Here is a 22,812-nt window from a genome sequence, read left to right as displayed (position 1 = left end):
CCTTGTACAAATTGATTTAAATTCATTTCTTTCAAGGTAAAACATTAGCAAATATGCTGTTTTTCTCCCCCCAAACCTAGATTGTTTATATCAACACAAGCCTTGCCATTTTTATCATCACCTTTGCTATTGCTAGTGTAGTGCTAGTATTGGCATCTCCTTTTTGATCACCCAATTAATGTGAAACCATTGCCAGGACTGGATGCACACATATCCCAGTCAATTTGAGGAAGAAAAGGTATTCTTTTGGCCAACTGGTCATAACTTGTTCACATACAGCCAAACAGAAACAGCTGGAGCCAAATAAAATGAAAATGACGACTAAGTACCAAAAATTGCAGTTCATGGAGCGGCCACCTGAGGCTAGCTCCAAAAGTGTGAAAATCCCCATTAACTGCACAGCAGTAAGTCAGAAAGAAAGAAAGAGTTTATAGACTGTTACAAATAATTTTGGTTTGTAGTAGGGTGTTTTTTTTTTTGTTTTGTTTTTTTGTTTGATGTTCAGGCTTAAAATTTGGATTATTAGAGAATGGCCACTTTGACTCTAAGATGGATGATGGCATCTCTGACAACTATGTTCCGCTATCTGTAGGCTTCGATGCTACTTTTTTCAACTGGACATCTCCATTGGGTCTGTGGGGTTTTAATGTTTATAATGCAATTATCTGACAAACAACAAGGACGGGTAGTACAGCCTGTCCTAGAATTACTTAGCACAAATTAGCAACCTGTATGTATGTGATACACCCATAGACTTTGGACACATCTTATTAATCAAGCAAGCTAGTGTTAGCTGACAGCTTGGCACCCCACATGCTCATCTAAATGTTCTAGCTCAAAAAGATGGCTGTGACCAAAATGCTAAGTTGAGGATTCAAAGCAGAATCAGTTCAGATAAGAAGGTTATTGTACCAAAAATTTTTTAAAAAGATAATTTAAATTCTGTCTCTTAATTATGACCGGCCAACACACTCACGCTCCCATTTGTGTATCTATTTTTAAATGCCGATAGAATTGTAACCAAATGAGACAGAGCAATAATTCTTTTCGCATATGAAATCGGAGTTACATATCATGCCTTCAACGTGTCCCAGAGTGCTGTTTCCTTCCACTAATGGGTTTGGAGAAATCACGTTACAAGGCGCACAAAACAAAAACATTATAATCCAGGTGCTTTATCAATCTGATCAGCTACTCACATTCTTCCTACATTGGAATATCCTTCATCATGTTGTCAGTATGAACCATCACATGATTTTAATGTGAACCACTACCTGTAACAGGATGTGCCATCATTTTGCTGAGAATTGTAGTCGTCCCCTTCCATCCCTTCCACAGCTCCACTGGTGCTATTGAAAAGTAATGTTTGACTTTGTGTATCTGTGGGACAATTTGAACTCTGACTGCACTATTGGAAATAGTTCATTTTGGTGCACATGCTTTCTTTTTGCAAACTGTGCACAATGGGCATTTTATTTTGGTTTTTCCTACAGTTTATAAAAATGACTCTCATTAAAGAAATTATGAAAAGACTCATAATACATTTTTACACTACAGCATGTAAAAAAGATAACAGACATGTTATGTGCTGTTTTAGTAGTGAAATAATAACAGACCTCTCAGGTGACATGTAGTAGACAATGATCAACTGGTCATCAGTTATTTGTTTTTTCCACACGATTTTCATTTGTTTTCTAGTCAAATGGGGCTTTTATGTTTATTCAAAGTTATTCTTTGTTATTGTTTGCAAGTTCTAAGTAATTTAATTGTGCGGGATTAAATTCTGAGCAATACTTTAGGAGGAGTAGTGATTCTTGTTCATTTTGAACGCACAGATAGCCACCGATGCCTCACCATACCATGACCTCATCGGTAATTTGGTGAGATGAAGAGGGGGGTGGAAAAAAAAAAAGTGATATGAGCAAACAGTTTCCTGTTTAGGCAATGCTTCCTGGAGCTAAACATCTCATGACAAACCTTCATCCTGATTGCTAATGGGTGCAAACCTCATACAGTCAATGATGGCCTTACTATTTAATTCCAAAATCTACTATATTAAATATATTAAAGATGAGGCTTGAAAGTTCAGTTTACAGCTCTAATTTGCCATTCAGAAAGAAAATAAGCTTAAAAACAAACATCTAAAAATTTCAACATCTTAAGTGTTTTAAAGGTTTAATAAGTGAATAGCAAATTAGGTAACCCGATATACTGATTATGATATTCAAGCTCCATAGCTGGAGATATGCATGAGAACAGAGCAACGCCAAAAGTTTTCAGGTTTTGAAGGAACTGAGACTGCCTGTGAAACTTCTTAATCATTGTCTGGGCTGGAGTGACACCTTAATTCTTAATCACTTGTGGAGCAGCTGCATGGATACAGATCCATACCAGCCAAGAACCGGAGAAGACATGCCGCCCGCCTGCTCTCAAAAATCAACAACCACGCTCGAGGTAGACTAAAAATAGACACAGCCAACTCTTAAAGAGCGCTGACTGCACTTAAGGGTATTATCAAAACCCAAGTGTCACATTTCTGTGAAACAGAAGGCAACAAGTGCGTGGAACAAATTATCCATTCATCCATGTTATCCGTTCCTGCTTTCCTTGCACAACTGAACAGGCTGATGTGTGTGAAATTTTGAATCTTTCTGGTTATTTAGTGAAAGAAAGGCAGCATGTGTGATTTAGATCAGTAAGTGTGTCTGACTTTTAGTTCCAGGAAAGTCACCACTCTGTATCAGCACCATACAGATCTCTCCCCATCTAGGCTAGATTCTGTGAGTTAAATACTATTTGGCAAACAACTTAGATGTGTTAGACTAATTTCAAATCGGGCTCTCTTTCATTTGTTATGTCCATGATACTACTGGCTCTCACCCCTTTGGCCACAAGACATACAAGCTTTGTCATATTAAACTAAATGTCACATGCCATTCACTATTTTTGGATTTGTTTACTATTCGTTCTCATATCAGTTTCTTTAGGAACATTAAAACAAGTCTATAAATGTTACATAATGTTTCCATAATTCTACAATTTTTTTCAACAAACATTTCAGAGACAGCGTATGCTTCTACTAAACTTTTCCAAACTCTTTACCTTGGAATTATTCATAGTTGATTCATTGCCAAGGCTCACATCCTGATTTCCACCTCCACCCGGGGTAAAATATATCTTGAAATGTGGCTGCCTTCTGGGGCTTTCCCCACTAAAGTTTAAAGTACAACCATCAGGTCTGTTTCTTGCTTCTGTCTCCACATCTGTTTCATTCGCTTCTATAGTCTGACCGTCTGCACCAGTTTTCTGATGATTATTTTCCAGCAACAGCCTCTGATGAGACGAGCTTCTATGTAATCGAATTCTAGGGTAATGCACCCGATGGCAACCCCTTGAGCCTTGATGCCCAGCATCTGTGAATTGTTCCTGTGATGCATCACCCTGTTGTCTGCCCTGCTTCTGATCCTGACTCTGATTTTGCTGGAGCTGAAACACTAGTCTCTGTGTTGGTCCATTAACACCAGACGATTGGTCCAGGCTTTGCTGCTGGACAGACCAGCCAATACCACCATATGGAAGGATTCTGAAATGTTGGACATCAGGACAGTCAGGAGAATTCCTCTGGATGCAGATAGCTCCAACACTGATACCAGGTTGGCGTCTGCTATACATACAATGACTGCTGGAACCAATACTGAAGACCCTGCATTTGGGGAGGTTTGGCTCTGCCAGAGAAGGTTGCACATTTACAGAATCTGGGCTGTAGTATGGAGGAGGGGATTGCTGCGGAAAGCCTGCTTGAATCAGTTGTTCGGTGTAGGCAGGCGCAGGTCCTGGAGGAGTATAACAAGGTGGCGGGACATCATCAGCATGGCCACTGGAATCTCCATTATTAGTTCCATTGGAGCGCTGAAGGGAGATGTGCATGGATGAGCTTTTAGTAGGACGTGGCTCAGTGTAGGCAGCAAGCTGGGGTATAAACATGGAGGAGCTGCGTTTAAGCAAAGGCTCAGAATGCAAACCAAAAGTCGCTGATGGGACGCGCTGCGCAGCTGACTCCTGGGAAGGCCTCAATACTGGACGTGGCTGTGCGAGGTGCGCCGTGACCACATCGTTGTCTCGCTGCTGCTCCTGCTCCACGAAGTCTCCTTCCAGTATGTCCGGGGCTGTGTTACTACGTCCTGAGCCAAAGTACAAACGTAGACGTTGTGCCATTTTCACCTCACGTCCAAATCTCCTGTTGCCTCTCACTTTCTCACTGAATGGCTGTTGATTTTCTCCTCTGGCTCCTGCCTCAGTATCCTAGTGTTGCCCACTTCTCCTCTGGCTAGACAACTGATCCTCTTTTCTTCCATCCCCCCTCCCCACTTCTCTCTCCCAAGCTCTTGGAGTCTCTTCTGCAACTTTCCTTCCCACACTAAACTGAACTCAGAAAAGAAGTACTCACACCAAAGAAGCAAAACAGCCACTGCAAAACAGCTGACAACTTTACACAACACACTCAAAGGAGAGGGAGTGTGAGGGCTGAGAGGAGGGGTGGGGATGGGGGTGGGGGGAAACAAAAAAAAGAAAAAAAAATAGGAGGAGGATCCCAGTATACCAGTCTCTTAGCATTACCAAGCACTAGCGACAGACAGCAGAAATAGCCTAAGCCGAGTGACAGCCAGCATTCCCGACATGATTGGATAAGAGTGGCTGGCACTCCTGGTTTCCGCGGTGATGGTGCCTGGCAGTCATGTGACTACAAATGGCCCTGCTATCTCCTGTTACGACCCCATACTGCCCTCAACACTCCCACTGACCCCACCTACATCCTGCTTGCTTACTCCTATCCATCCTTCCATCCATTAACGTGAACTTTTTCTAACCCTGCCCATTCTCCCTGCCTCCACATCTCATTAATTAGACATTAAACTATTTACTTCATAATTTAGACATTAGCTACAATTTGATTTCATTTTCTAGATCTGATCTCTCATTAAGCGCAGCTCAGTTCCCCACCCAACACTCACCAAGAGTAGGCCTATTAGATTATGCCACCCGAAAAAAATCCTAAATCATTCTTTTTTTTTTTTTTAATGTATTAATCTTTAAACAAAACTAATCTTTGACAGTAAATTTTCTTGAACTTTAAATATAACTCAAACAGAAAGAAAAAGCCACCATTGCGGGAGGTCTGCAGGTCAAAATACCCGTGCCCCAGAGAGTAGAGTGACAAATGGCTGAGCTACAGCAGGCTCACCTACAGAAACTTTATTATGACCCCTTTTAGATCAATCCTGTTGACCAAAGTCTCTCGCTTTTTTTTTTTTTTTCCCCCCCAACTCCTCTTGCATCAAACTGAACTAAAAAGTGAGCGGATTTGGGTTTTTAGGGAGGAGCGAAAGCATTGCACTGTTATCAAAATGGGAATGTCGGATAAAATTAGAGCATCATTATGAAAATGAGTGCAGCTCTGTTGGCAATGCGAATCAGCTGTTTATTTGCTCCCACTCAACTCCTTTGGCATTGAGTGATTTCAATCACTCAGCGTTGGCTGCAATCAGCCTGGTCTGAAAAGAAAAAGAAAAAAAAAATGCTGTAAACAGACACTGCAGTAGCAGAAAGAAAGAAGGAAAGCAGAAACGCAGAAAAACCCAGACACACACTATTACAAAAAAAACAAAAAAAAAAAAAACACACCTTTGTTCAACCAGGTACTCTAGTTTCAAAGTGAGGTTACTTGTTAATTGATCACTAAATGCCACTTGGTGCCAAGCAGGTCAAAATAGAAAATATATTGTGAACTGTAACTTCTTGTCAATTGGAAACAGAAAAAGAAGGAAGTTGCTGCTAAAAATGGACTGGGGGGGGGGGGGGGGTGCAAAGTGAAGAGCAGAGTATCTGACAGATTGCAGCTTTGATAAGGCAAACAGCACAGTTGTCTCTGGGAAAAGACATGCCTACTTGAAACAGAATAGTCATGCAATGTCTCCCATAGACATCCCCACGCTTGACTGTGCTTTTATAGGTCATTCCTTTTGCATCCAAAAGCAGTCCGAGACACAACTTGGCTGTGATGCTAGCCTGTAATGCTGAATGAAATCAGACACACAAATTCTGGTGCCTAAGTCGAAGGTACAACACAGAAAAAGACGCTTTATATGCAATGTACCGTACATTAATGTTAGAATGCTCCTATAATTTGATTCCCCACAGAATCAGCATATGAAAAAGTGGGAGTTGGACTACTATGCCCTGAAGCCCGAGTTAGTGGGGGAATCGTCCGCCTCCATGCACAGAACTGACAAAGCCCCTATCACAATTTGCCATTTCAGAGTTACACACGCTTCAAAAGTGGCTGCCTTGTTTTAACTGCTTGGACTCGTTCGACCTATGGCTTAGGCCACAATGCGTCACCTTATCTTTCTCAAAAAAACAAGCTGCAACAAGCAGCTCATGGTGTATTGAACGAGGGGGGGGGGGGGGGGGGGGGGGGGCATATCAAAGCTCTGCATTGTGGACAAGAGGGCATCACAAAGACAAGTGATACTGACTGAAGACAAAGAAGCCAAAAGAAAGAGACTGTAGTACAAAAAGAAATTGTGGCTTGGCAGCCAGTTACACTTAGTGATGACACACTGCCTACAGTGTTAGGCACAGTCAATAAATGTGTGTCTGTGTGAGAAACGTTATGGGGAACGTTCTGTATAAAAGAACGAAAATGCCAATGTGTGGTCCAATGGCAGTGAGCCCAGCTTGCCAAATGACATAACATGCCTGCTTCAAACTACACTACGCTGTAGGTCTATTCAGCCTTTTTCCAAACTCAGCTATCAGTCTCCTACATAGCTCTCTTATATTTGTACTATGCTCTAGCACAGATCACAAAACAAAGCCAATTTTTCATCTCATATGACAAATAACCCATAAATTAATAAATACAAAAGTACAAGAAGTCCCTTCAAAGAAATGCTGACCAGTGGTGGAGGAGCTGCCTTGGCATGCACCTCGAGAAAGACAAAAAGCACCTCCTCAGACATATAAGGAGAGGACTGTGCTTGAGGCTGCCTGTACTGTGCGCTCTTGTGTCATCCTCTTATAAAGAGAGCTCCTGTTGTACTGAAGGAACATTAGAGCTGCCCTTTAGTGCAAATGATTCCCCTTTGCAAGTTAGACCTGATTTTATCAGGATATGAAACACGTGTTTAAATCAATAAAATATCCATTTCTTTATATGGTTCACCTAGTAAGAAAACTAGAGAATGTGATGTTACTAAAAGACACTCCCCAAACAAATCCCAACGACCTCCCACGATGGTCCTCAGCGTTAGCCCTGAATCTGTGAGGCCTGGACAGAATGTGCCTTATCCAGCCAAGATCGCCAAAACTATGTTGGGCTGCATCCGCTGTTTGTTTTATACAGCATCAAGCCCAATACCCAGTGTTACTGAGAAGACATAAGAAACAAATAACACTGCTAGCAGAGCCTTTTGCTTATTCTACAGAACAATGACTTCATGGTGTCAAGCAACCACTTCTCTTGTGTGTGTGCTCTCTGAAGACACTTCACCATAGTGAAGTTTAGAGCCAAAAGTGAATTAGTAAATTGATAACAAGACCAATGCTGTTTTTACTCACTGCAAGTCTCAACATTGTGCAGACATTTCATCTAGTTGTCAAGGCAACTAAGGGTCTGCAAGGGGTTTTAATTTCACAAGTCAAGGAAACCAGTGTTCTCGTCTGTGGGGAAATCTGAGAAATCTGACATAAAAGGAATGTAGGAGCTGACAACAGTCTGAAAGCAGAGTACTGAAACTAGTAGAAAAGCTGTACACCGTTTACACTGCACAGAAGCTAAAGCTGAAATCCTGTCATATTAAACCTGACAAAGTTCACATGAAGAAAATTGTTAATGCACAGAGGGGGGTGGGGAGCGATAAAGTCAATACAACTCATTGCAGCTTGCTGAAAACCTCCGCGGTATAATGAAAGCAGAACTAACTGGAGACAAATTTTGCGGTATCAGTTTTACAGTCATCACATTATGTTTTATTGGCGTAACTGAGACCAAAGCAGAAAATAAAATACTACTGGAAAGCACATTATCACCATAGGAAATTAAATGAAAGGCAATATATTTTGCAAATATTTCCAAGTAGATCGCATTGCATCAAGACATGACAACTTAATAAATTGGCAAAAGTGTGAATCTTACCAATCTGTTTTCATCAAACACCTCAAAAAGTAGCCTGTGATTCTGCGGACACACCTGTGGGAGCAATAAAATGACAGGGAAGAGGTTAGAGAAGTTGCCGACCGTTTATGTGGCAGGTGTGTGCACGTTAAAAATTTTGTAGGTGACCGCCTGCTCGCTTTTGCTTCATAATAATTCATAATTGTTGCAGGTAGAAGGTAGTTAGTCGTCTAATCACGTTACAGAAGCCTGAATTGCACTTATCTTACCATAATACACAAAATCTCTGTTTCCTCACAAACTCCTCCTACATGATCAGGAGTTGAGCAACCAAAATTGGCACAAAGGCAAATCTTAGCCCCCTAAAGGTTCTTATCTATATCACACATATTGACATACAATCATGTTGCTTAACAACTATCTACCAATGGGCTAAAATGACCAATTTGTAGCAATTATGCAGCTATAACACCTTATAAAGCATCACATCATTTTAATTGCAAAACAGTAATATCTAATTTATATCCACAAAATTTTAATTATGCATGATAATATGCCATCATCTTGCTGCCTAACAACCACTTAACAAAGTCCTAAAATAACAATACTGTAACATGGGAATGTTCTACTTTTATAAATAACCAATGAAGAGTTAACCATGTGGCTACGCTTGTAAAGTCCATAATGGGCTGTTTGATTACAGTGGTGTTAGAGGTGAGACTCATCACCAAATTAAACTGCAACAGCTACAACACTACCACTCCAAAGTTGACAAGTGCAATAACAGACTGTCATAGCAAGATAAGAAAAAAAAAACATCATTCATGAAAGCATTTAAAAATCTGAACTCACTCTGAAGTAGAATTCTTCGTTCCATTTGGGGTTGAGGGTCTGAAACACAATGTACAGAAGCCAAATGAATCACTGCAAGAAACAGCATCATTAATTTACACAGAAAACAGAACAGATGTATGAAAACCATCCCACTCAGAGTGAGAGAGGAGAGGCCAAATGAAAAATTAGGATCTATCTGGAATGCAAATGATCCTCTCTTACATTGTTAGAGGAGAACTGTAGCAAACTTGCTCCTGTGATACAAATACGCCTTTAGATTAACAGCCAAGAGGATTTTCACCCACTTTCTGGATGGATCAGCTCAGCAGATACGCTCCTCTTTCCTTCTGCCTCACACATTTGATATTTTTATTGGACTGAGAACTAAGTGACAGTTCTCATTAAAATTCCTTTGGTGACTCAAATGACTTAAACACTCAAATGTCAATGAAACCTGAAATTCACAAATGATGCTGAATAATAAACATTAAACATTTTACAGCAGTGATAAAATAACATCCCTACTAAAACTACTGTGATGCCAGAATTACAAATTAACTCACTGCACTTGGACAAAAAATATCAATGAAATCCACAACCTGTGATGCAACAAATAATCAAAGTATCCAGAATATCCCAAGTCAGCTCTTGGACTATGCTCAGGTCAACATCTAGATACTGAGCTTTGCCTTGACTTTTTTTTTTTTTTTTTTTTTTTTTTGGTCATACTTTTTTTCATACATTTTTTTCACATCCTCTTGCCGCAAGCCAAACTAAAACTCAACAACAAAGATGCCATCAAAGGTGTCCCACTTAAAGACACATGAAGCCCACAGACGAGCTGAGCAGCACTGCTGCTTTTTCTGCTCCAGTTCTATTGTCAGCTATTTATATCCTATAAAGAAAACCATGGCCACTGGCAGCATATGTTTGGCTGCATGTAGGCCTGAGCTGCTTGACTCCAACACAGGCTTTCACTGGCAGCTTCTTATAGCTAACTTTCCTACTCGGAAGCAAGAAACTGATTCAAGCTATGCTTCAAAGTTTCACCCCTGCATATTATAAAGTATATACTTGCAGAACACAACATATTTTAACTTAAATTTAAACTATGTAGCCCAGAAAATTCAACAATCCTGGAAATCAATATGAACTTCTATTAAAAATGCAGCTCCCTTTGAATTTGAAATCTCTCTTGACCAGAGTGTACAATAGCAAGTAATAGCTCCCCCTGCTGTGAATAGATTTCCTCCCCAAAATGGGCCATGGGGAAAAGAGCTCGACCAATGTCTCCCTCTAGACTTTCCATAACAGGAAAAGCATCACTACCTTTTAGTGCATTTCTCTTCTCTTAGAATGAAGTATTTGCCTTGATTGGTAGGGATAGAGTTAGGGAGTGTGGGCTGATATTAAGATGATCTGTGATCCCACACCTGTGACTTGAAAAGGAACTCAATAAACAACGCAATAAATGCACATTTAAGTGGCTGAGAAGTACATCTAAAGGGCCTGTGTGGAAATAGAGTACTGTGGAGTAGCCAAAGCTGATACAATACAAGTAGGTTCATTAGAGTCCATTGGACTGTGATGGCTCAGGTGGTAGAGTGGGCTTTCCACTAATATAAGGGCTGGTCATTCAATCCCTCCATGTGCCAAAGTGTCCACAGGCAAGAAAATGAACTCCAAATTACTCCTTGCAAAACAATCTGCTGACACTGGTGGTTGAGTGTGTGTGAATAAGGAATAAAGCCATGGCCTTGTTCAGACCTGGAATTAACTTGCATCTTGGATGATCCAAACACAAGCAGACACTTGTAAGTACAGGTGTGTGATCACACACACAGATCTGACTGCTCAGACCTAAGGCTGTTTGATTATGGGGAAAAAAGAAAAATCATAATCGATTACTTTGGTCAATATATAAAATCACGATTACTCGTTGACTTTGTAAAAACATTGCATTTGATGCACTTTAAGAACAGTGAATACCTTGAAATCTAGTGCACTTCTACAATCTCCTGAAAATAAATACTAAATTGAAATTAAACTACAAATATATAAATTATATAAATAAATTACAACATAAATACATTCTAAATTAAATACAAATAATAAATAAATAGATAAATAAATAGGTAATACCAGTTAGCATGACTAATACTAAAAAGAAATAGATCCAAGTTAATTAGATCAAATAAATTTGCTCACATTTTAGTGCACTGCCACACCACAATGAAAGATCCTGTACATGTATTCAAAACTGACATTCAATTAATTACTACTGTGTAGCAAATCTGTGTTCATTTACGCATTAATGACCTTGCAGTTGTGTCCTGGTGTTTTACATGTGGTACCGGCCGATAGAAACAATAAAATGGTGGGATTTTTATCTTCCTGGGTCCTTGCCCATTGTGGTCAATTACTTTGCAGAATCATTGCAGGCTTCAATGCTCTGACATGTAGTTACATTTTTTGGAGGTGCACGTCAGCTTCTGTCATAGGTTATAGCAAGGATTCAGAGGGGTTTCCAGTAACAACGTAGATTTCTCGATCGGGTTGGGACACGACCACATGGTAATTAACATAAACACACCTCGTACAAGCGTAAGTGCTCGGAACGTCACTGGCCACTTATGTAGATTACATTGCAGGCCCCGCAAAGAAGGAACACTGCAGCATAAATCAGGAATAAGAGTATACTTGCAGAGCTTAATGTGACAAAACACTTTAAATAATTGTTTTTTTGTCGATTACACCATTTTTGAAAGTATCTGGAGCCAAAGTCAAAATTCGATTAATTGCACAGTCCTACTCAGACTATATTCAGAGGTGCTGTGGGCTGCATAATCCCATACTCTTTTTAGCAATGTGTACATAAATTTGTCTGGAGCCACACTGAAAGAACGCCTACTCAATTGGTGTTTCTACTGCCAGTGAAGAAACACAATGTCGTCCTGCACCAGATCTGGCTAACAGAACCAATCTGCACTAGACTGTTGGGTAACTATACAAGTAAGAAGTCTCTCCACAACAGTGTGATAACATGAAATGCCTTCAAACTACCGTCTCTTTCCTGTCAGCTTTCACTATCTATAATAGATCTCCCACTAGCAACAAGTGCCAAACTGCTGATGCCTGCTGTACAATTAACAAAGAATGACAATCTCTAATTTGAGATAAGCAATATTTAAGCAGGTTTGCAAAACACCTGTAGGCTACATGTTTATTTGCACGGTGGACTGTTACTTAGAGCTTTCCATTTGTGATTGCTTCATCCAAGACATAAACAGGGCGACAACAAGACAATAAGTATCCAAGTAGGTATGCTACAAGTCAGTGCATCCAAGTTCATTTCAATTTTATTTATATAGCACCATATCGCAACAAACAGTTGCCTCAAGGTACTTTATATTGTAAAAGTAAGGACCCTACAATAATACAGAGAAAATTCACCTTTTACTTCTGGACTTACCTTTTTAATTGTTTTTGTTTGGACTAAGGCAAGCTCTCTGTTTTCATCAGCAACATAGAGGGAAAGCTTGACATAAGGATCGCTGCAAAAAACAAAACAGAAATTAAAAAAGAAAAAGAAAAAAAGCCAAAGTCAGAAGCACATACAAATTTAGAGATTACAATCTGCTCCCACAACCTTATAAATATTTATCAAATAACATTTCTAAAATATATACATATGCCATTGCTAGAATACATACATTTTGAAAAGAAACAAAGTATTTTAAAAAAAAAAAAAGAAAAAAAAAAAAAAGAAAACACAATAAACTAAATCAAATTTGACTGCAAGATAAATGTTAGGGACATTCATCTTTCACAGCCTATAATAAAAAGGCAAACTCCAAACTTCCTTCCTCCACTGCAACACAAATCTAAAACCTGGGTCAATCCAGCTGTGAAAAATCAACCGGACAGTGGACAGAATAGGCCAATTTGCAGAATTCTCAGCCTGGACAGGTGACCAGCTGGTCAGCTTCCTGTATGTCCGATTAAGAGTCAGTTGCAACACATACATAGCAGAGCAGACTAACAGTCGTGCGTACACTCACACCCACACACTAAAATGCTGTTCATGTGGAAACTCTTCAGTGAGTGAAAACACGAAGTTCACCAAAATGAACCACAGGGGACCAACACAAAAACGTATGCAACAACAAACCTAATCAGACACTTAAATCACCTTCATCCAGCTGAACATGAATATTTTAAACAAGCTAACAAAGGGAAAGTGGCTGAAGCTATCTATAGCTGAAGTATGAGCAAAGGATCAAAACAATTACAAGGAAAGTTATGAGACAAGTGGAAAAAGAGAAGGGAAGGTTCGATGTCTTGTTATCTGGTGAAGTTATAAAGATAATAGAAAATTATTTAAGTACTTGACATTTGTTGTTATATAAATTTGTTGCACCTGCTTTTTTTTTTTTTTTTTAAAACAAGGTAAAATACATCAGGTAAAGGTGAGTGTACAGCAACTCTTTCAGTTTATTTGTACCACTTTCCAGTAGCAGAGACCTTCATTATAAGTTGTTTCAGTGAGAGAAGATCCTGTAACTCACTGCAGTTTGGATGAAAATTGTAAAGTTTAATCATCTCCTTTTTATGAAAATAATAGAAGAAAATTGGAAATGGTGTATCTTAGTTAGAAACTGCTTGCATTTGAATACCATGAGAAATAAAAATATGACGTCTTATTGCAAAGATTGCTAAAAATAGAAACAGCTGAACATGAGCAGTGCAAATAGTAAACAGACCATATGTGACTGTGCCATTTAAAAACCTTCACATAGCTTATTTGAAGGTGCTGACAAGGTGGAAATCTCCGGTGAGTTCTGTTCTGAGAGAACGATATCTACTATTCAGTGGGAAGCTCATTAGTCTGCTGCTAACCCCAGTGGGCAACACCAGGTACAGTGTCAGGTTTTTCCAAATCCTTTCCTTTTGAGGAATGACTACTTACAGATCTGCGTGTCTGGAGGAAAAGATGACTATGAAAAGTTACTTTCTATAGTCCTACACCAAACTTTTACATTATTATAAAACTATAAGTACCATGGATGCTTTTAACTGTGTTTTTAATATCTAAAGATATCCGAAATCTTACTACAGTATAGTAACATGACTGATCAACTGGATCAATTAGGTGGACTAAAATCACAAAAAAATATTAATTTAAAAAAAAATTTTTATAGTAAAAAGAAGAATCTGACAAGCAGCAAATTCACAGATTTATACATCAATCAACTGATGTTAGAGTAGCCATACTTGAAATTAGGAGGCAAAGTTGGTGCTGTGTACATTTCGCTGTTTCTAAGAAGGCATGGCCATGTTGGCAGAAGTCAAAAAAAGAAAGAGACAAAGAACAGGCCAAGAAAGGACTGGTGCAACAATAAAACAATGAAAAGAAGTGAAGCAACAGCACAGTTTCTGCACAGACTCAGAGAAAGTTTCTCCTGTCATGTAATAAGACATGCATTTCTTACTGTGTTGAAGAGGCAGTTTGGTGTGAATTACACCTTTCTGCCTTTGCAGGTGCTGAATTAGATTCTCAGCACTAGCAGGGAGACTGCTACCACATAAACCAATGGAGATTTACCTAGCACACCTTAATTAGTTACAAAAACTACCTCACAGTCCACAATTTATAATGTTACCACTAACAACAACTGTAATTTCTCAAAAGACACATATTTCTTCCTTTACAAATGAGTTTATAGTTGTCTGTATCATCACTCGCTAACTTACCTCAGCAATATGTAACATGGCTCGTAATCAAGAGAGCCAAGTTCAGATTTTCAGTGATTAGAATGTAATCATACCTTAGCTGATCATCAACAACATGGAGAGAATCCAAAGCTCAGTGTATTATCAACAGAGCTAATAAACATGTTAGCCACCACCAGGCACTTAACTGTGGTGTATGAAGATGATGTGGAACATAAGGTTAGTAGGACATTTGGGCAACTCAATAACTGCCTACTACTACTGTGACCCTTCCCCTGCTGTTTATTTTGCAAACAACTACACTCAAGAACACAACTGCTGTGGTTTAAGAGGTCTTTGGTCAAATTAGCAGTATGCAGACTTGACATAGGTGAACAGTGCGATTGCTGTTTTGTGTCAAGGTGATGATTTGGGGTTTCTGGCATGACCAATACAGTGTGTTTCAGCACCCTCAACAGAATTTAGTGCCACAGCATCCTGTAATAACCTCCTGTGGTCTCAGGGGCTGCAATTGTGGTTGCTCAGCAAGAATTACTTCGTTTGAGGTTAGATAGATGATTTGAAACACATTTCAAAATATCAATGAATGTGTTTTAAATCTATCTTAGAATAATCAGTAACCATGGCATTAGGTCTAACCGAATCAGCAATTACATTCCAGTTTAGATACACCCAAAATTAGATTTAGCCTGGAAGCTACAATCCACCCTTACATTCATTTGAAGGAAGCAGTTGAGACAAAGCAAAAGAATGAGAAGAAGGAAAATAGATAGGCAGACAGGCAGATATTTAAAAAAAAAAAAAAAACTTGCAAACATACCCAAGGCAAAACTGGTGCTGCTAATTAGCATCTTCAGGAACCCCATAGCTTCTAATTGTGTGTTTGTGTGGTTCTGTGATTTGCTGTGACTAAACAAAAACAATGAACCTACTGTATCCCAGCTGCACTGAGACTTCTCGTCTCCTTCCTTCTATTAGCAAAAATCCGGCTGAGGGCGAGAGAGGCTACTTCTGGTCAACACAAGATTAAAAATACCACAGGCTGCAGGACTCGAAACATAGCCGGGTCCACTTGCTGTTTTGACGTTAGTTCCTTGACTTTCATCAGCTCTCAAAAACAGTGAGAACAGAACCCAGAGTGTTTCATTTAGTCTGAAACAACAGAATGTAACATACGAGCACCAACATGAACACACATGGAGCAAAAAGAAGAAAAGAACAGGCCACGAATTTTTGATCATCTTATGAGGTGACAGACTGCCAAGTCAGCACTGTCTCCTGTGGTAGCTAGCCACACATCAAGACCTCACTCAGTGCACTGCATTACAGTTCAGCTTTCTCCTGAGCCAAGCTGAGCTGTCCTGCCAGCAGGGCATCAGGATGCTAACACATGCACTCTGGCATGCGAGTAGCACTCACACAGTGCTACACATGCCAAGCTCTTCCTCCAACAAGGTCTGCTTTCTTACAGCTCAGATACACTTCTATAATCAAGAGCAGGAACAGCGCTCAAATTCAGACAAGGCTTGCAGTGCTCAGACATCAACTTTATTATAAAGTTTTCTTTGCAGCCTCAACTTTTGTATAAAGTCAAGGACCTACACATCCAAAAGTTACTGTTTAGCAAATATGTAAAGAATGATAAGCAATCTTCAGTGAATGAGACTGTTCTGTGACATATTCTGACATTTGCAAAGCTACTCAGGCATTCAATCAAGAGGTCATAAATGTTTAGATCTTACGAGTTAAAAAATTGTCCTATCCCCTTTTAAAGCAGAGGCATGCCATTTAAGTGACTCTACTTCTAATGGATGTTTGCACTTCAATATAGTAAATATTTTATGTTTATTTTGACACTAGAAAGCTGGTTACAAATTAAGGAAAATGTCTCTGATTGGCACAATCAATGGGAAAAAACAATAACAGACAGCAGGATGATAGAGGTGGTGCTGGTAGAAGTGATAGCGAGTCATTCGGTATGTCATTAGAGTAAAAGTAAAGCTGTGGGTAATTAAAATCCAAGGAGCAAAGTCACAGTGCTTAGCAAAGAAAAAAAAAAACAATAATAAAAATACATTAACTCCATAGAGAGCTATTATGTAACATCACATAAGAACTGTATTAACAGCCCGTTGCACTTCACAGATTCACACATGGGAAGAGGACATTGATGGACATAATGCTCCAGAGATCCTCAAAAGTTTAACCACACTGTGTTCCCACATGTGAGAAAGTATGTGTCATGTATAATAATTAGTCAAACTCTTATCTGGAAGAAGGGTAACAGAGGTGGGTTATGACTAGGATAGGAAAGGCAGGTTGGTAGTCATTGATTAACAATTCAAATACAAACAGGTCTGTAACTAGAAGGAATGTAGTAAACGTGCATAACATTGTGCTGCTCAAGGACAGGCTAAAAGGAGAACCCCCAAAGAGTGAGGATGCTAAATACCATACTACAGTTAAGGCCTGTCACGTTTTCCTTAAGTTTGGGTTTCTTTATGCAAATATCCCTGAAGAATCATTATTGTTGAGTGAAGTAGCTGACATATTGCACATTACATATCTGAACAGTGACAATGCGCCTGCAATCCTGAGAGCCCAAAAGACAAGGCAAAATTTTCAGGTCTAGTTTTGTGAAGGAGGAGCGCATGCAGAGCAGCCCGTGTCCACAGCAGGTGCGCTCACCAGGCCTCGAAGATGATGGGAAAGCAACGTAACAGTTCTACTATTAAGAAACCTCATGTGAAAACAGCATCTTCTGGCATGTTCTCAAAAATCCTGTGATACTCACCTCGCTCCAAGGATGTCTTTCTTGGCCAGATCAATTCCTGCAATGACCTTAACGCGTAGCACTCGTGTTTCATGCTGCAGAGGAAAGAGATGCTGGGTCAAAACATTTAATCAACTCATGGAAAAATGGTTAAGTCACCACAGATATTTCAAGCAGGTGCCTGCACCGACCTGCCTTTTAAATCAATAAAGCTCACCAAGAAATGAACGGCCATTTCTAGCCTCACGCAGAAACGCAAATAAAATATTACAAAATATTTAGATACTTAATACTTTAAACCAGCGCACGCCAGGCTGTGACATCACTTTTCTCCAAGTCATTGCAGCCACAGCCAGTCATTGGGTAAGTCTCTGACAGAGTTAATAATGCTAGCATGAAGCCAAACAAAGTGATAAAGAGGCAAGAAAACAGAATGGGGATAGAAACTATGGCCAAAGCAGCTGTTACCTTGGTGGATAAATGGATTTGGGTGCATTACTGAATGTTGTCACAGGAAATGCTTTGTTTTATGGCATCATCTTGTGGAGATTACACTTTGGTTTTAGTCCTGTAACATGGTGAACACTATTAAAAAAATAACCTAGAGATTCCTTTACCATTCCCCATCTGCTGAGTGTGAGGAATGTGTTTTTTAACATAAAACAAACAAACAAAAACAGGGAAAGCTTTAAAAGTGGATTACACGGTGGAGTTTACTATTACACCTACTGATTGTTATGAGGATGATAAAAAATTATGTTAATCTACAAAGGCACCTCAATTCTGGGCCAATATCAAAACTGTTAAAAATATTTTTTGGCCAGTGAAGATTTCTGTATTTTTTTTTTTTTTTTAATGTTGTTGCTATATGCTTCCTTTTTGGTGTCACAGAAACATGAAAGTCTTTTAATTCTTGATCACACATACGTAAACATGTAACCTACTCAAACCTGAAATTATCAATGGCCAGCATATAATAGTGATGCTCAGGAGCTATGTCAATCCATCCCCAAGTTGATGTTTGAGAAACTGACTTTATGTGTTTTTTGTTTTGTTTTTTTCACAGCCAGTTTAAAGTGCATCTACACAAACACAGGTTCAGTTAATTGTCAAAGAAAGACCAGAGGCAGAACTCTCCTGCATCCTGCCTGGTCAGACTGACAGATGAGTCAACTGCAGAGTGCAAATTCAACAATCAGCGGCACACCCCTATTTCCCCTTTGAGGAGCCATTATAGAATTATTTTTAGCTGTCGACCAGGATTATCCAAAAAACATCTCCACGCTGCTTGCTATTTGAGACTACACTGATACGGTCTCACAGATAGCTGGCTGATATGGCAGCTGCCCCGTTTAAAATTTGTTTGGTCTCTCAGTGATGCTCTAATGTTGGACTCGTGACTATGATGCTGCGGTGTAAAAACAACAACGCTTGCATTATTTCTCAATTAATGGCACTTAATGTAAATCTAAATGCCATGGCAACATAGTCGTCTACATGCAACTCCTTCAGTAGTCACCTCACTATCAGGCAGCCACGACTACAGACAACTAGTGTGTTTAAATCTGACACAACGGTTATAGCTTGTACTGTCATCCAGACTCCCACCCAAGAAATTCGTCGGTTTCCCTTCTGCCCTTCTGGGATTCAATAAAGCATTCTGGGGTAGCAGCTGAGCTATAAGTCGCCCATAAATTGAATTAAACTGAGGATGATGGAGAGAGGCAACAGCGCTTGCCCGCCTCTCAATTGGACGGCTTGGTTTCACGGCTGGAGGTAAACTGGCGCAGGCGCTAGTAAAAATGAGCTGAGAAGACTAGTGTACACGAAGACAGGGAGGAATTGACAGCTGCCTAACATTACACAGGAATGCTATCTAGGGTAAAGGGGTCTTTAGCTTGCCTATCGGCTAACGCTGGCCATCTCTGGTTGCACCCCTCGTGAGAAGACTCCTTTTCCTGACTGTAGTCTACATTAAAAAAAAATAATAATAAACAGTCCGGTTGAAATTAAAGCTTACCTCATCTTCTGAAAGTCCATATATCGGCTCGTAATTCGCAGCCATATAGCCTGCGGTCCACAATAAATTCACACAAAAACAAACCGCTTTGCAAAGCTAGCTAGCTAGCCTTGAACAATAAAGTCCCACTCTCCTCTCTCTGCCGTGCGGTGGTGGTAAAGTCCGCGGTGAAAGCAAGTCCTCGGCACGGCGCGGGTGGTTGATTCACAACCGGATAACGTAATCCCCTCCAGCGTGGTCCGTCCAAGACCCAACTTGAAGATTAAAAAAAAAAAAAAAAAATACAGTGTAGAGAAATGTTTCAACTGAGACAAATCGCTTTTGTCAACTCCGAGCTTATCCCTCCCGAAATGTTGTGACACTTGACTTCCTCCTAACCGCTCAGCCAATCGTGTGCCGATTAGACATGATTGCTGTCAAAATCAACCAATAACCGTCTTGAATTCACTAACGCCCCCGGCCGCCCAATTAAACATGAAGAGGGCATTTGACTGAAGTGGGTCATTTAAAAAAAAAAAAAAAAATCGTCCTTTTATGTTATGTAGAGGTACGTCTCACTGTCAAAATATCCAAGATGTGTAAGGTACTTTTCACATATAATATTACAATTTCCACCCAAGTGGTGTCACGGAGAAGGGGATAGTGTCGTGGGTGGGGCCAGTAGCAGCCAGCCAACCATGGGCGGCAATCACAGAACGCAGAAGATCAATCTACTGATCTGGATCACGAAATTAATTAAATCCGGGATGGGCGAAATTTGAGAGCAACTGTGGGAAACAAACAATAAAATATAAGAGTACTGCAAAATTACAGCTATACATTTTATTGTATATTGTGAGATCACATTTATTCACTTGTAAGGTTAGACTAGAAAGAAACACACAAAAAACATAACATTTAAAATGAAGACAAAATTAAATTCTGCCATTATGCAATGACAAAGGAAATAACTGTACACCAAAAAAGGAGAGGGAAACGGATCATTCCCACCTACTGCCTTATTATTATTGAACATCTTCCCTGTCTAGTATGTAATTTAGAATCAATGACAAACCAGACCATTTGCATGTTAATCTAATTTCTTTAGCAGGAAGAAACGTGACTAATGAAGACAAAGAGATTGATGAATTTTTTAATACTATTATATAATATTTGAGAGTGTTGCCTCTGCTGTGTTTCAGAGTTGGCCATGAAGGAGCTTGATGTCATCACCATTCCCGCCAAGGATATGGTGATGGTCCACGAACACAAACAAAAAGTGGACCTGACCCACTGCCTGGAACATCAGGCCGACATCTGAGCCATTAGATTTATTTAATTTCAGATTGTGTGATGCAGCACGTGAGCCACTAGTCTAGGGGTGTGACCTGGCCACTCAGCCAGCAAAATCTGCTCTCTTAGTGATCCTGGCGATTCTTCCATCTTGAGCCTGTGGCAGTAACGCAGTTTTGATTGTGATCAATCAATGGGTTCTTGTAAATCTTGTGGTTTTTATCAGAAGTTTAATAATTTACAAACATGCTACAAGTGACTGTTTATCTATTTGCATCATTACTAAACCACAATAATTCAAAAAGCACCCAGGGTTTGGCATGTGGTTGAAAATGAATTCAATGTTTTTTACATGTTAATCTAATTAACATACAAAAAACATGTTAATTAGATTAAATTAATTAGCAGGAAGAAACATGACTAATTGAACACAAAGAGATTAATGAATTGATATTTTATATCTTGCTTTTGGGGGTGGAGTAGAGCATGATTGTGCATTCTGTCTTCTCCTGCAGGTTCACTGCCAGACCTCTAGCAGAAACCATTTTTGAGAGAGGCATGACCACATGCTTTGCTTATGGACAAACAGGCAGTAGAAAAACACGTGAGTTACATGTAATGACTTAAAAACATATAAGGGCTTAAAGCTTATAGTTATTGTATTTTATATAATTGGAAAGTACAGTTTCATCTGTATTTTTTTATTGTGTCACAGACTATGGGTGGCGACTTCTCTGGGAAGAACCAAGACTTCTCTAAAGGAATTTATGCATTAACTGGTAAGCATATTAGCTGCAACTTTTTGTTGACCAAAGAATGCATTTGATTTGTTTGGTTATATTATGAAGGGTTTGCTTTGATATGCTGGTATTAGATATCTCATCTGTTTTCGTGCAACTGAGGATGTATTTCTCAAATTAAAGAAGTCCAGCTACAAAATGTTGGAGCTACAAGTTTACGCAGCCTTCTTCGAAATCTACAGTGAGAAGGCAAGTGCTCGTTTTTCTTCTTCTTTTCTAAATAGAGCTTTAACCCATGCTGACAGAACTGCATTTGTAATGACAGGTGTTTGACCTCCTGAACTGTAAAACTAAGTTGAGGGTGCTCGAAGATGGGAAATAACAAGTACAGGTGGTGGGGCTGCAGGAGTAGGAGGTCAAGTGCACAGAGGTTTATCTTTGTTCCTTTGCTTAAATCCTTGAAAATTCAATAAAGATATTTTGGTTAAAAAAAATTTTCTTTTTGTTGCACCCCCCAGATTGAAGAGCACAGAATATGTGTTTATGTGAGGAACCGTCCTGTCAACAAAAAAGGTAAAGATCTTTGAGTTTCATCTCACGTTACCTGCTATTTTCTAATTAAAATGTAATTTTTTAATACTATTATATAATATTTGAGAGTGTTTTGCCTCTGCTGTGTTTCAGAGTTGGCCATGAAGGAGCTGGATGTCATCACCATTCCCGCTAAGGATATAGTGATGGTCCACGAACACAAACAAAAAGTGGACCTGACCCACTGCCTGGAACATCAGGCCTTCTGGTTTGACCATGTGTTTGATGACAGCACCACCAACGAGATGGTTTACAGGTTTGCAATCCGGATCGACATCTGAGCCATTAGATTTATTTAATTTCAGATTGTGTGATGCAGCACATGAAAAACCGGCCAAAAACACAGGCGGAGAATCCCAGCCTCAAGGAGATTAATGAATTGATATTTTATATCTTGCTTTTGTGCTCATTTCTTTCTTCTTTCTTTTCTAAATAGAGCTTTAACCTGTGCTGACAGAACTGCGGTTGTAATGACAGGTGTTTGACCTGCTGAATTGTTAAGCTAAGCTGAGGGTGCTGGAAGATGGGAAACAACAAGTACAGCTGGTGGGGCTGCAGGAGAAGGAGGTCAAATGTACAGAGGATGTCCTGAAACTCATTAAAGTGGGAAACAGTTGCAAGTATGACAACAGAAGCTTTGCCAGGTATCCCAAGAATTTGAATTCTTGGCTTT

General features: G+C 39.6%; 1 protein-coding gene across 9 annotated transcripts in view; it reads right to left on the bottom strand.

The window, feature by feature from the left end:
- The window catches only part of nedd4l (NEDD4 like E3 ubiquitin protein ligase), a 47,840-nt gene extending 27,971 nt beyond the window's left edge, over positions 1-19,869 (bottom strand). For 3 of the 9 annotated variants that reach the window (XM_030742179.1, XM_030742180.1, XM_030742183.1), the window contains exon 1: positions 3,103-4,457. In XM_030742179.1, the coding sequence (XP_030598039.1) occupies positions 3,103-4,215 (1,113 nt within the window). In that variant the 5' untranslated portion in view covers positions 4,216-4,457. Of the gene's footprint in view, positions 1-3,102; positions 4,466-8,197; positions 8,252-9,028; positions 9,068-12,482; positions 12,565-17,537; positions 17,612-19,536 lie in introns of those variants that run through there. The other 6 variants (XM_030742184.1, XM_030742185.1, XM_030742187.1 and 3 more) reach the window with 5 other exon arrangements.
- Between the last annotated feature and the right edge of the window lie 2,943 nt (positions 19,870-22,812).

The sequence above is a fragment of the Archocentrus centrarchus genome, chromosome 12 (assembly GCF_007364275.1).
Source record: "Archocentrus centrarchus isolate MPI-CPG fArcCen1 chromosome 12, fArcCen1, whole genome shotgun sequence".
NCBI classification, from domain to species: Eukaryota; Metazoa; Chordata; class Actinopteri; order Cichliformes; family Cichlidae; genus Archocentrus; species Archocentrus centrarchus.
The sequence above is the reverse complement of the archived record's forward strand: the minus strand, read 5'-3'. Positions and strand labels throughout refer to the sequence as shown.